The 10,878-nt window shown below is 45.6% G+C and overlaps 3 protein-coding genes across 3 annotated transcripts; 1 reads left to right on the forward strand and 2 right to left on the reverse strand.

The window, feature by feature from the left end:
• Nucleotides 1–218: 218 nt before the first annotated feature.
• H257_02790 (hypothetical protein) lies at nt 219–1,155 on the reverse strand (the record flags this gene model as incomplete). The annotated part of the gene is made up of 1 exon (XM_009826589.1): nt 219–1,155. The coding sequence occupies one exon, from the start codon at nt 1,153–1,155 to the stop codon at nt 280–282; it is 876 nt and encodes a 291-aa protein (XP_009824891.1). The 3' UTR covers nt 219–279.
• A 2,254-nt stretch (nt 1,156–3,409) lies between these two features.
• H257_02791 (hypothetical protein) lies at nt 3,410–5,745 on the forward strand. The gene is made up of 7 exons (XM_009826590.1): nt 3,410–3,808; nt 3,878–4,307; nt 4,375–4,546; nt 4,636–4,746; nt 5,039–5,157; nt 5,228–5,321; nt 5,385–5,745. The coding sequence occupies exons 1-7, from the start codon at nt 3,423–3,425 to the stop codon at nt 5,714–5,716; spliced, it is 1,644 nt and encodes a 547-aa protein (XP_009824892.1). The 5' UTR covers nt 3,410–3,422; the 3' UTR covers nt 5,717–5,745.
• A 4,791-nt stretch (nt 5,746–10,536) lies between these two features.
• On the reverse strand, nt 10,537–10,695 carry H257_02792 (hypothetical protein; the record flags this gene model as incomplete). Its single annotated transcript, XM_009826591.1, has 1 exon — nt 10,537–10,695. The coding sequence occupies one exon, from the start codon at nt 10,693–10,695 to the stop codon at nt 10,537–10,539; it is 159 nt and encodes a 52-aa protein (XP_009824893.1).
• Between the last annotated feature and the right edge of the window lie 183 nt (nt 10,696–10,878).

Here is a 10,878-nt window from a genome sequence, read left to right on the forward strand (position 1 = left end):
CTGTACTACTAGTACTTGTTACAGTACGGATAATTAGGGCTTATCCGGGCGGATTTGTCCCCAATTAGCCGGATGTCCCCAAAATCTTCAGAATGGGGACAAAACACCCGGATACATCCACAAATTATCCGTAACTTTGATGGTACCACTGTTGTAACACGTTTTGGGGATAGGGACATGGATATTTATTTGGGGATGCGTTGGAGATGCTCTTACAATTTGAAATAGATTTTTTATTATTATTTGTTCATGAGAACGTCAATGCAATATGTATACGATCTAGAAGTCCCCAGGGGTAGCGTGCAGTGTCGACAGGGGAGGAAGCATACTCGTGTATCGACCTCCAAAGGGACTGGTATGGACTTTTAGGCCACCCGTTTGCTGCATCCAAGGGTTGTGGTCTCGCTGGAAATACGGAGGCGACGGGCTTCTTGCTTGTGGCTGGTCGTGGTAGTGTTGGTGTTCCACCAAGTCACGGCGATACGGTAGCTCATGGTGCGGATGCTGCTGGTACGTTGGAGAGAGGTGGTCTTGTGAGTACGACGAGAACGAGTGGTGGTAACCACCTTGCGGCGGGCACTTCTGCGTGGGCTGTGCTTCTTCCGATAAGATGTGAAGTAGTTTCTGAAGAACTCGAGACCGGAAGGCTTCCCTTTCTTGGCCTTTGAGGTAGAGGGGCGTGGGCACTGTGATCATATTGTCGTCGTTGGCATGGTCGGTGTGCCACGTGGAAGGGGCGGGGGACGTCGAGTGGTGATGCAAGAAGCTACCAGGAGGCGTTTTTTGATCGTGAACGTGGTGGTGACGCGGCTGCGTGTACTGCACCAGCGGTTGACGCATCAACGTCGACGACATTGCATTGCCCAGAGGCGATTGTTCAATTGCGTAGCGGCTTTGAGGGGTGAAGGGGTCGGGCAGGGGTCGACGTGGCGATGACGACGACGACGACGTGGTGGCCATGTTGCGGCTTTTCTTGCGGCGCACCTTGGAATCCATTTTGCGCTGGTTTAGATTTTGCTTGATGCGATGCACGTTGCACAAGTTGTGTGGGTGGCCGTTGGTCTTGATCGCGCGCTCGTTGGTGCACTTGCCCGTTTTGTACCGACAAAGGCCTCGAACACACGACGGCGGTTGCTCCTGCTGCTGCCACGCCATGGGTGATGAAGGATGATGTTGCATTCGGTTGCGAGCAAGTTGGAAAGTGACCGCTTGAGCCGGACAACGAACGACCTTGGCTGTCCAACGCATCAATCGGATGCTACAACCTCGCGACAACGACCAAGCGCCGGTTTTAATTTCGGCTCGGCGACATGAATTCGACCTGATTGCATCGAATTTCGGCTTTATATCCGAAAAAATGAATGCCAACAAACGGCCAGAGTCCAAAAGTAGGGGACATGTCAAGATAACCAGACAAACTTGCCAACGTCCCACGTCAGTAAGTTGATTCTGGATTGCCAGAGGATGCATGCATACATCTTGAGCGGCATGGCTCGTCTATCTACTTGGTCAGATCAGGGACGCTTCTCAAACCAAAGTACGAGAAGGAAGGTTCCGTGGCATCGATACTGTATGGTTCGCGCCTTGAAATCAGAATTCCAAGGTTTCTATGCGGGAGCTAGTGATTTTACATATTTGCCTACCGTCACGGAACTTCCCCCGTACAGTACTCATTGTGCACTACTTCGAAGTATACGTTAGCCACCTGAGTTTAATCACTTGACACGCCAGTCGATTCGTGAAATACCCCTTTCCCTACTGTTGTTCACTGTTCCAATATTGGTATTAACAGTAAATTTCAATGTAGGATGACAAATCTCACCTGAAACTATAATAAAATTATGACACCAATAATACGATTAATAGTACATTTCTTGGTCATTATAATATGAGGCTGGCCATCAAAATCGTGACAAGTGCATGGTGCATCCGCACTTTTTAGCCGTGAAAGCATGTGTTCAAAGTCAGTTATCATTACTGGTACAGTATGAGGTGCATCAACCTTTTCCCTCATGCGATGTCAAGCGATGTAATTGCGTTAGAACTTTGCTTGTACTTCGTATTGATCACATTGGTAGTTTTGAAATGATGTGCTCAATTCTATCCGACGAATGCTCGTAAGAGTACGAGCGGGTTGAGCCAAAGCAACGAAATGAGGTTAGAATGTACCAGTCAGTACCAAGAACACTAGAAACAGGTCACCTGACGTGTACTGTACTGTATTCTCACTTTTGTGCAGAGACATCCCCAAAAATCTTGCGGTACTGTATTGTGGGTTCTTCTCGTTCTATAAACATCCAATCAACAAGCGACTGTCACAGATGTAACGATTCCAGTTGTTGAAGTATCGAAGATGTGCGATGATTGGCTATATTATAATCGAAGATTTATTCTCAATCGTCCAGTGCATGCTCAAACTTGCGATAAAAACAACACTTTGGGCACACGTTACATATTACTGTAGTACTCGGAGTACATTGTATTCAGGATTGAATTGCGCACCTACGGTATTGTCAATCCGTCAGGGCTAGGATTTTGAACATAAAGATGACGATCAAAACCTCAAAAGTTTCACCAAAACGGAGGAGGATCGATTGAACGATTTTTGGCCGACGATTGTCCTAAGGTTGATGGTTCTGGGGTTGGTGGTTCGACGGGAACATTCCACTGGTTCTGCTTACATTTGAAACGGTCGCGACTGCCTGTGCATGGTGATAACTGCAAAACCGATGACGACAGTGGTGTGCGCTACTTCGTAAGTGGATGCACTTTCGTCACTCGTACGTTTACAGGCTTGGTTGACGCGCGTTTAATAAGCGATTGAATTAAACGTCGTGGGTTTTTTCTACTTGAACTTGGTACAAAAGAGTATTGGTGTGTTTAATCTCAGACAAAAACGTGGCAATGACGACATCGATAGAGTACTGGCTCAGGTCTAGATCCAAGGCTGGCTGCATTCTCATCGAAGTGCTGTAGGCCAGCCTCTTAGTATGTCGTCGCTCCCTCTACTCCTAGTGAGCACCACGACCCCATCCCCCATGATGTACCGTTATCTATCGACTCAGTCAATTATGTGCCCTTCAAGTCGGTTGATGTATCCTTGTGTTATCTTCAAAACCGTGCACCTACGTGGTATCAGACAAGTTCCACTGACGTCCAACTCAAACAAGTGCAACTGAGTCTGGTTCTGCAGGTGATTCAGCTGATTAACCCTGAATTCGACCAAGAGCAAAGAAAGTTGAGTCCCTTACCAAGGTCGAGTAGATACAGTACTGTAAATCCGCAACTGTCCATGTTCCTTCGTACCTCGTCTCAACCCCGTACAAGTGCTGGTTCGATAAAAACGCCATCACCCAATACTACTATTGGCAAGCGTGGGTGTGAGTGAAACGCCTTTGTTGTAACTGCCGCCAGCAGAATGAATGATGCTGCCCACGCGCATGCAGGTGGCCGTCCGGTTGCGTCCCCGTCTCACGTCCGAGTCGCACGAAGCCGAAGCCGTGCTGGCGACGTCGAGCCACCGCGTGCAGCTACTGACCACGCCCCGCGCCAGGCGCCCCGTATCCTACAAGTTCGACCATGTATTCACCCCCCACGATTCGAACCAAGCCGTGTTCGACGCGTTCTTGGCCCCGCTGGTCCTGTCGGTTTTAGAGGGCACCCACGCCACGGTACTCGCGTATGGTCAAACGGGCACCGGGAAGACGTTTACAATGCTGGGGCGGGACCTCTGGGGACTCTGCGCTGGCGTCGACAAGGCCAATACCAACGACGCATACTGGCTGGCCGACGACGAGCCCACGCAGCGGTATATATATGTATTTTATATCCAACGAGTTTGCCTTTGATTTGAACTATTATTGTACGGACGGAGTAGGGGGCTCATGTATTTGGTGGCAGACGCCCTGCTGGCGTCGAGGCGCGGCCCCGTCACGTGTTCGTACTTGGAATTGTACAATGAAAAAGTGTACGACTTGACCCAAGGCGATGCAAACGAATCGGGCGATAAGGTCCCTTTGGATTTACGGGAAGACGCGGTGCATGGCGTGTTTCTACCCGACTTGCGCGTGCTCCCCCTACATTCTTTACAAACGTTAACGGACATTCTGTGGACTGGGGCGCAGACCCGCGCGAGTCGTGCGACCAACATGAACGAACGCAGCAGTCGAAGTCACACCATCCTGCAGCTCCACGTGGACACGACAGACGGGACCACAGCCACCATGAACCTCGTCGACTTGGCCGGGTCAGAAAAGTGCAAAAAGCATATCTCCACACCTCGCCACCACACTAGCCAAGACATGAAGGTACTACATACGTGTGCAAACGCAGCAATGATCATGAAAGCAAAATAGTATTTACACAACCCCTTAGGAGCTCAAGTTTATCAATCAGAGCTTGTCCACATTGGCGCAATGCATCTCGGCCTTGATTCGGCGGGATCGAATTCCCCACCACCAGTGGTCACCCACAGCCATACCAAACTCCTCAGTGCACATTCCGTACCGCAACAGCAAACTCACGAGGTTACTACAGGCCAGTTTAGGTATGAAGTGCATACTAGTACATATTATTATTATGGTCCAATATGTTGCTTTGTTTATTTATCATGGAGTACCAACATGATATTTTGAGGCGGCGGCGGGCTGTGTGCGTTTATCGTGACGTTGAATCCGTGCAAAAGCAGCGCCCAAGAAACGCTCTCGACATTGCAGTTTGCCTCCCGGGCTATGAAAGTCACTTGCGGTACGAGAATTGTTATACCATATATTGTGCTTTCAAGTGAAATTTCGTGTTGTGGCGTGGTTTCTCGTTGGAATTTAAATCGATTTGATTGGCTACTTCAGATGAGTTCAAATTATTAGCCAATCAAAACCTTCTCAATGAAATTCAACCAATCAGATCGATTGTGGATCGATTTGGTCGGCGCGATTCGATTGCACCCCGTCCCCAAATTTGTATCAAATCGACAATATATGTCGGTTGTATAATAATACATATTACTTCAAGTAATTGTTTTCACTACACATCCATGAAGAACCCTGTGCGGACCCAAAGCTGGTTACGAACCAACGAGACCCGAAACAACCAGACGACGGGGCCATCGTGGCGGCGCTGCGGACAGAGGTTCAAGCATTGCGACAGGCGCTGGCCTCGGTGCGATATGATGATCCATCCCTTTTATTCTCGAGCAAGTTGTTCGACATGTTTTCGCATGCGTTATTAGGAGCGATTGCAGAAACGCACGTTGCTGTTTGGGTTTACGTCGTTGCTGAACGGAGACGCCCATGCCAAGGCCGCGACATCATCGCATGGCGATGGTATTTTTACCGACATGTTCAATGATATCAAGCGTTTTTATATTGATATATATTGGTGGCTAGAGAAATTAGCCCACGATTTGTGGGGCAAACTGTGTGACCTGGAACATGCGATGGAGTCGCAGCTGCACGATGTTCGAGCCTCGAAACTAGCGCTTTCAACAACGGCGAAACACGAGCCCCAGCCCACGATTGATCACTTGGACGTGTCTGGACATCCCGAGGATGAAGTAGGTAGCTCCGACACCACTACGACGACTACCTGCTGGGATGAATACGTGGACGCTGCGACGGGGTTCAAATATTTCCACAATGCCGCTACTGGGGTGACGACGTGGACCAAGCCTCCCGAGCTCCTCCGGCTAGCAAATGCAGAACCCACTTCGTCCAAATAACATAAAAATCCGCATGGTATTATTGTCGATTTCTTCACATTTCCCAATTTTCCGTAATTCGTTCAACCGAGCACAAACCGCACCGAGATATTAATATCTGATTGGCTATTATATCCACTTCGCCTTTTCTGGTAGAAATCCAAAATCATATTGTAACATTAGCCAATCAGCGATAATACAAAATGAAGTTATAGCCAATCAGCGATAAAAAAATTGGATTGACCAATGGGAGAGGTTGGTGTCGGGTTCTGTCCGGAAATGCTTACCGAATCTCCAATAACGGTAGAGGCTGGTCGCTAGGCCTCGGCAAGGTAAGGTGTTTCATGTAATTTCCACCCACCTTGTCCAACTTCTGAAGTCTCGTAGCTCGTCGCCTGTGTATGCGATAAGGCTGCAAAACATACTACTAGTACAGTAGTCTTGAGGAGCTATATTAGTTTATGCAGGACCCAGCGTTGCATCGCTTGTCCATTTTGCTCAACGAAATTCTCAATTCTGTAATTTTCCTATGTAAATGTAAATTAACTACCGGTACTAGTATGTAAATGTAAATTAACTGTAAATTGCATGGCGGGCGGAAATTACATGAATCACCTTAAGGTAAATTACCTTTTACCCTCTGGTAATGGGTAAAGGTAACGGGTAAGGTAAGCGTTTGTGTCAACAGGTAAGGTGAAGAGGGTAACGGTAAGGTAAATGCCAATTGTTGCAATACTACACCATTTTGCGTTTAATTTCAGCTCTTTTTCAAAATATTTCCACTAACCTCTGATAAATTTCACCGAATCGCCAATATAATTCACCCAACCTCCATTATATTTCACGCCAAATTGAAATTTGGCCATTATATTTCACCTAACCTCCGATATAATTCGCCCAACCAACACTTAATTTCACCTTTCGAAAATATATTTCACCTGACCACCGGTATATTTCATGGAAGTAAATTAAAACCAACCCACGCAACATATCTACGACATCTACGGCTCAAACACTAACGTCCATGTCTTCCGTGTTCTCAGCACGGACATAAAGGCTCAAGGCGGGCCGTGTACACATGCAAACGATTCGGCTCAATTCCTATTTCATTGTTGAGTTAAATCTTTTAAGTCTGTCCGTCTGGCGGTGGCCCCATAAAGGCCGTGACTCGTTCGCGCAAAGATGTCTTAATGCGGCTCTTCACTGTCAACGCCAGCCACATATTCTCGATCGGGTTCAGCATCGGGGAGTACGGCCCTAGTTTTAAGAACGCAGCGTCTTGAAACTTCATGTTAGCGGTCAACAGAGAGACGTACCGGAGTTTGTGGTGCAGGGATGGCCTCTTCCATAGAGCGCAGATTCAAAAATGGTGAAAGCACGCGAAACTCTTCGCGCGCTTCGATCTTTCTAGAATACCAGCTCGAATTATAACAACTGTTAGGTGAATTATATTTTCGAAAGTTGGAATTAACCGTAGGTTGGGTGAATTATAACAGAGGTTGGGTGAAATATATCGCCGATATTTTCCATCGGCGTGAAATATAATGGAGGTTGGGTGAATTATATTGGCGATTCGGTGAAATATATCGGAGGTTGGTGGAAATATATTGAAAATAAGCTGGAATTAACGCAAAATTGTGTAGTACAACCTTTTTTGTTTTTCGGAGAATGGCCATAATTCCTGATTGAGGCATGCTTTTGAATCCTGAAGTGACCTAAATTGTAGACAATATTCAGGGCAATCCACCAATTATCAAAGTGCAATGTATTTCGTACAATTGAGCTGTAACAGCCCTTCATGTATGCTATACCTCTATAAAGTAGTGTGCCAATTGTTGACGTATTATTTTAACCTTCGGAGATTTTTTCTGTGATTAGCGCTTTTCCAATTGAGGGATCAGTGATTGGCTTAGTTTTATACGTCATTACGCCATTAATTGACACTTTACGTTACTGCGTAATTACCCTTCACCCTATACCGGACATTAGCTATACTATCTGTATGAAAGTGCAGTACGTGTGTGTCGAAATCGATGTCTGCGTTTGTACTTCGTAAACTATGCGCGTGCTACCGGGCGGTCCCCCGATCAGAACCATCGACAACGCCTTGCATCGCTGTATGCATGGAATACAATATTTGAGCGGGTTAACATGAGATGACTCTTTGCATATCGAAAACTCCACCTTCCTAGTAGTATTAATCAAATGTTGAAATGGATAAATGGATATATGATGCACGTCACTCCCAACTGGCCAAGTCGAAGAGTGGAGGTTTTATTATTTAACGTACAATTAATGTAGTTAAACCCAAAATCAAATACGTTAAATACCGATTTCATGCGTTTTATCACACTCCAGTGCGAGGTTAAAGGTCCCAAATGAATCCGGATATCATATACGGATAAGAGTTATATATACAAAAATCAAGATACTGTACATATCAGTGGCCACCCCTATGGCCAAATATCCAAGCGCCCATGCAAAATACCGCTAGGTTAAATATCTATTTCTGGATCAATTCATCACCAAATTTGAATCTTAGACGTAGAATTTCTTCACCGCATTGAGATCTGTCGATTTTACGTCTCAATTTGCTGAAATGAATAATAAATATATAAGAGAAGTCAGAAAATATTGTGAAAAGTTGGTAGTTTATAGATGACGTGCACCATAGGGTATAGATTTACTGATTTACTGTACGTTAAACTTGCTTAGCATATCGTGATTCCGCTAAAAATTTCACTTTTGCGACGCCATCAAATCGATGCCAAGTTTTGATTCGTCATATGTATCGAATTTTAGCCAATCATACAGTATATCCCAATGGCTATTCGGGAATGTGATAGGTCTCACAGCATACGATCGGGGGTGGTGGCAACACGGCACATGCGTACTATGCCAACCGTTTTTACTCCGCCATGTCTACAGGTAATACAGCCTCGGGTTCTCATGCAAGTATCTTGCTAACGTCTAGAACAAGGTTCACACGTAAAATGGGCAAGAAGTAGGTTGAAGTCTATGAACAGAGATGAGACACGAGGTAGCACAACTGCTTCATGTTTGTGCTTGGGGTAATGGGGAGGCGCGCATGCGATTGCTCTCTATGGGAGTGTGATGTCCTTGAACGCATCGGTTGTAGTTACATCGACGGTTGCTTCGCTCGGATTGCGTTCGTATATAACCTCTCTGTATCTATACATGATGCCATCACAAAGGTTTCGGTAACTCATCGATTGATTGAGCGAATCACGCATGGAAATTTCGAGTAGAACCCACAATACAGTACATAAATCAAGATCTTTTACAAGAAATGATACTATATTGTCCTTCTCACGCAAATTTGGATTGTTCACTGTCAGTCCAAAAGTGAAACCGTATTTGAATGATTTTGGCAATATATCTTGCATTCATTATAGTATACTTCGAAGTACAAACATGGTGTATTGTTCAATACACTCCGACTTTCTCACAGTATTTTCCCAAATTTCAATCGATGGCATGATCCTGCAGCACGTCCAGCATCAAAATTCGTCCAGAAGCACCGTCATGCATGCGCTACTGCTTCCTCGGCATCAAGCGCACTACCATTTCTCGTGTCTTTGGACAGGCTGTGAGTACCACCTCCGCCTGGATATAACGAAATGAGAAGACATGACCAACAGAGTGGACGGCTGCTAGTTGATCGTGGGGCGGGATTGTTGTTGGGCGGTGATTGTTTATGACGACCGCGTGTTGTACCGATGAGTTTGTGGCGACGGTGAACCTTGCTTTGCGAATCGAATATTGAGAATTGGACTGACAGTGCGTTCAATCTGCAAGGGAGGGGGTTTAGAAAACGTATTGATTGGTTGAACCATTCAAAATCTTGTAAGGGGGGGGGCTTAGAATGGATTTTGAATGGCTAGTTCATTCTCAAATCGAGTACCGGTATTTGCCTAGTCTATTCGATTCTACTGGCGACTCCAATTACGAACCGACTTGACAATACTCAGTATACAGTCAAGTGGATCGTAAAGTTAATCAATGAGTGGTAAAAGGTAACTGCAAATTACTTAAGGGGGTACCAGTAAGGTACTAGTACAGTGTAAGTGTGCACTGTAAGATAAATGGTACTATTAATAGTACTCGTAACCAGGACTTTCGAGGTAAGGTAAGGGTAAAGTAAACGTAAATTATTTTTTACCCCGTTTAACTTTTACCTTACCTTGCCGAGGCCTACAGTACTGGTCGCGGAATATTTCTGTCCATGTTTCAAGATATTCCGAACGTTTGATTGATTATTACCCAGATTATCCGGATAACACAAATGCGAGTTTTGAGACCATCCACGCCTGGCACTCATTTTCATAAAATACGAAATACTTCCTCTGTTCCATTATACTGCCGACAATTCAAAATTCCATTAACGTAAACAATCATTTAAGACGCATCAGAGGAAGGCGGCTGGGAAGAACTTTCAAAGCTCCACGCTCGTTCAACATTTTTTACCTCTGAAACTTGGAGTTTGTAGCTGGATTAATGGGGAATAACCTCATACCAATTATATTGGGTATCGGTTCATTTCCAATGACTAAATCAACAAAAACCAAGCAAGTTTAATCCAAATTTGACAATCAATTTAAGACGCACATTTTTATCTTGAATATCGTATAGCTATTTGCATATAAATGTTGTGGTTAGGTTATCAAATTTTAGCAGGAAGAAAATCAGTTTCCATAGGTTATGCATTCACAAGTGTTCCATATTCCATCATTTCATTTGAGTTGGGAATCCAAAGTGGTGCTTTCGGAGGATACATTGAGGTACAATACATCAACAAATATATCGTTCACATTCAATAGCTAGACTACGACCGAATCCACAAGCAAGAAAGGCTCCACTACGCCGTCTCCGGGCTGCTCATCGTTCCCGCTGCTATCGCTGTCTGCGCCGTCCACCAAGTTTGTCGACACAAGACCGATGCCCGATGGGTGCTTGCCCTTTTGGCTTTTTTTCCGCATCTTGCCCCGCTTCCCCTGTAAGGCGAGCTTTCGTTTGGTGGCCGCCTTGCGCTCTTCCACAGTGGCGTCGATTTCGCTGAGCAACGACAAGGTAAGGATGCGTCCTCCAACGTCAATCGTTTTTCGACCAACTCGTTTTTTCCCCTTGCCCGGAAGACAAAGCACTTCCGTTCGAATTGCCTC

The sequence above is a fragment of the Aphanomyces astaci genome, assembly GCF_000520075.1.
Source record: "Aphanomyces astaci strain APO3 unplaced genomic scaffold supercont1.4, whole genome shotgun sequence".
Lineage (NCBI taxonomy): Eukaryota > Oomycota > Saprolegniomycetes > Saprolegniales > Verrucalvaceae > Aphanomyces > Aphanomyces astaci.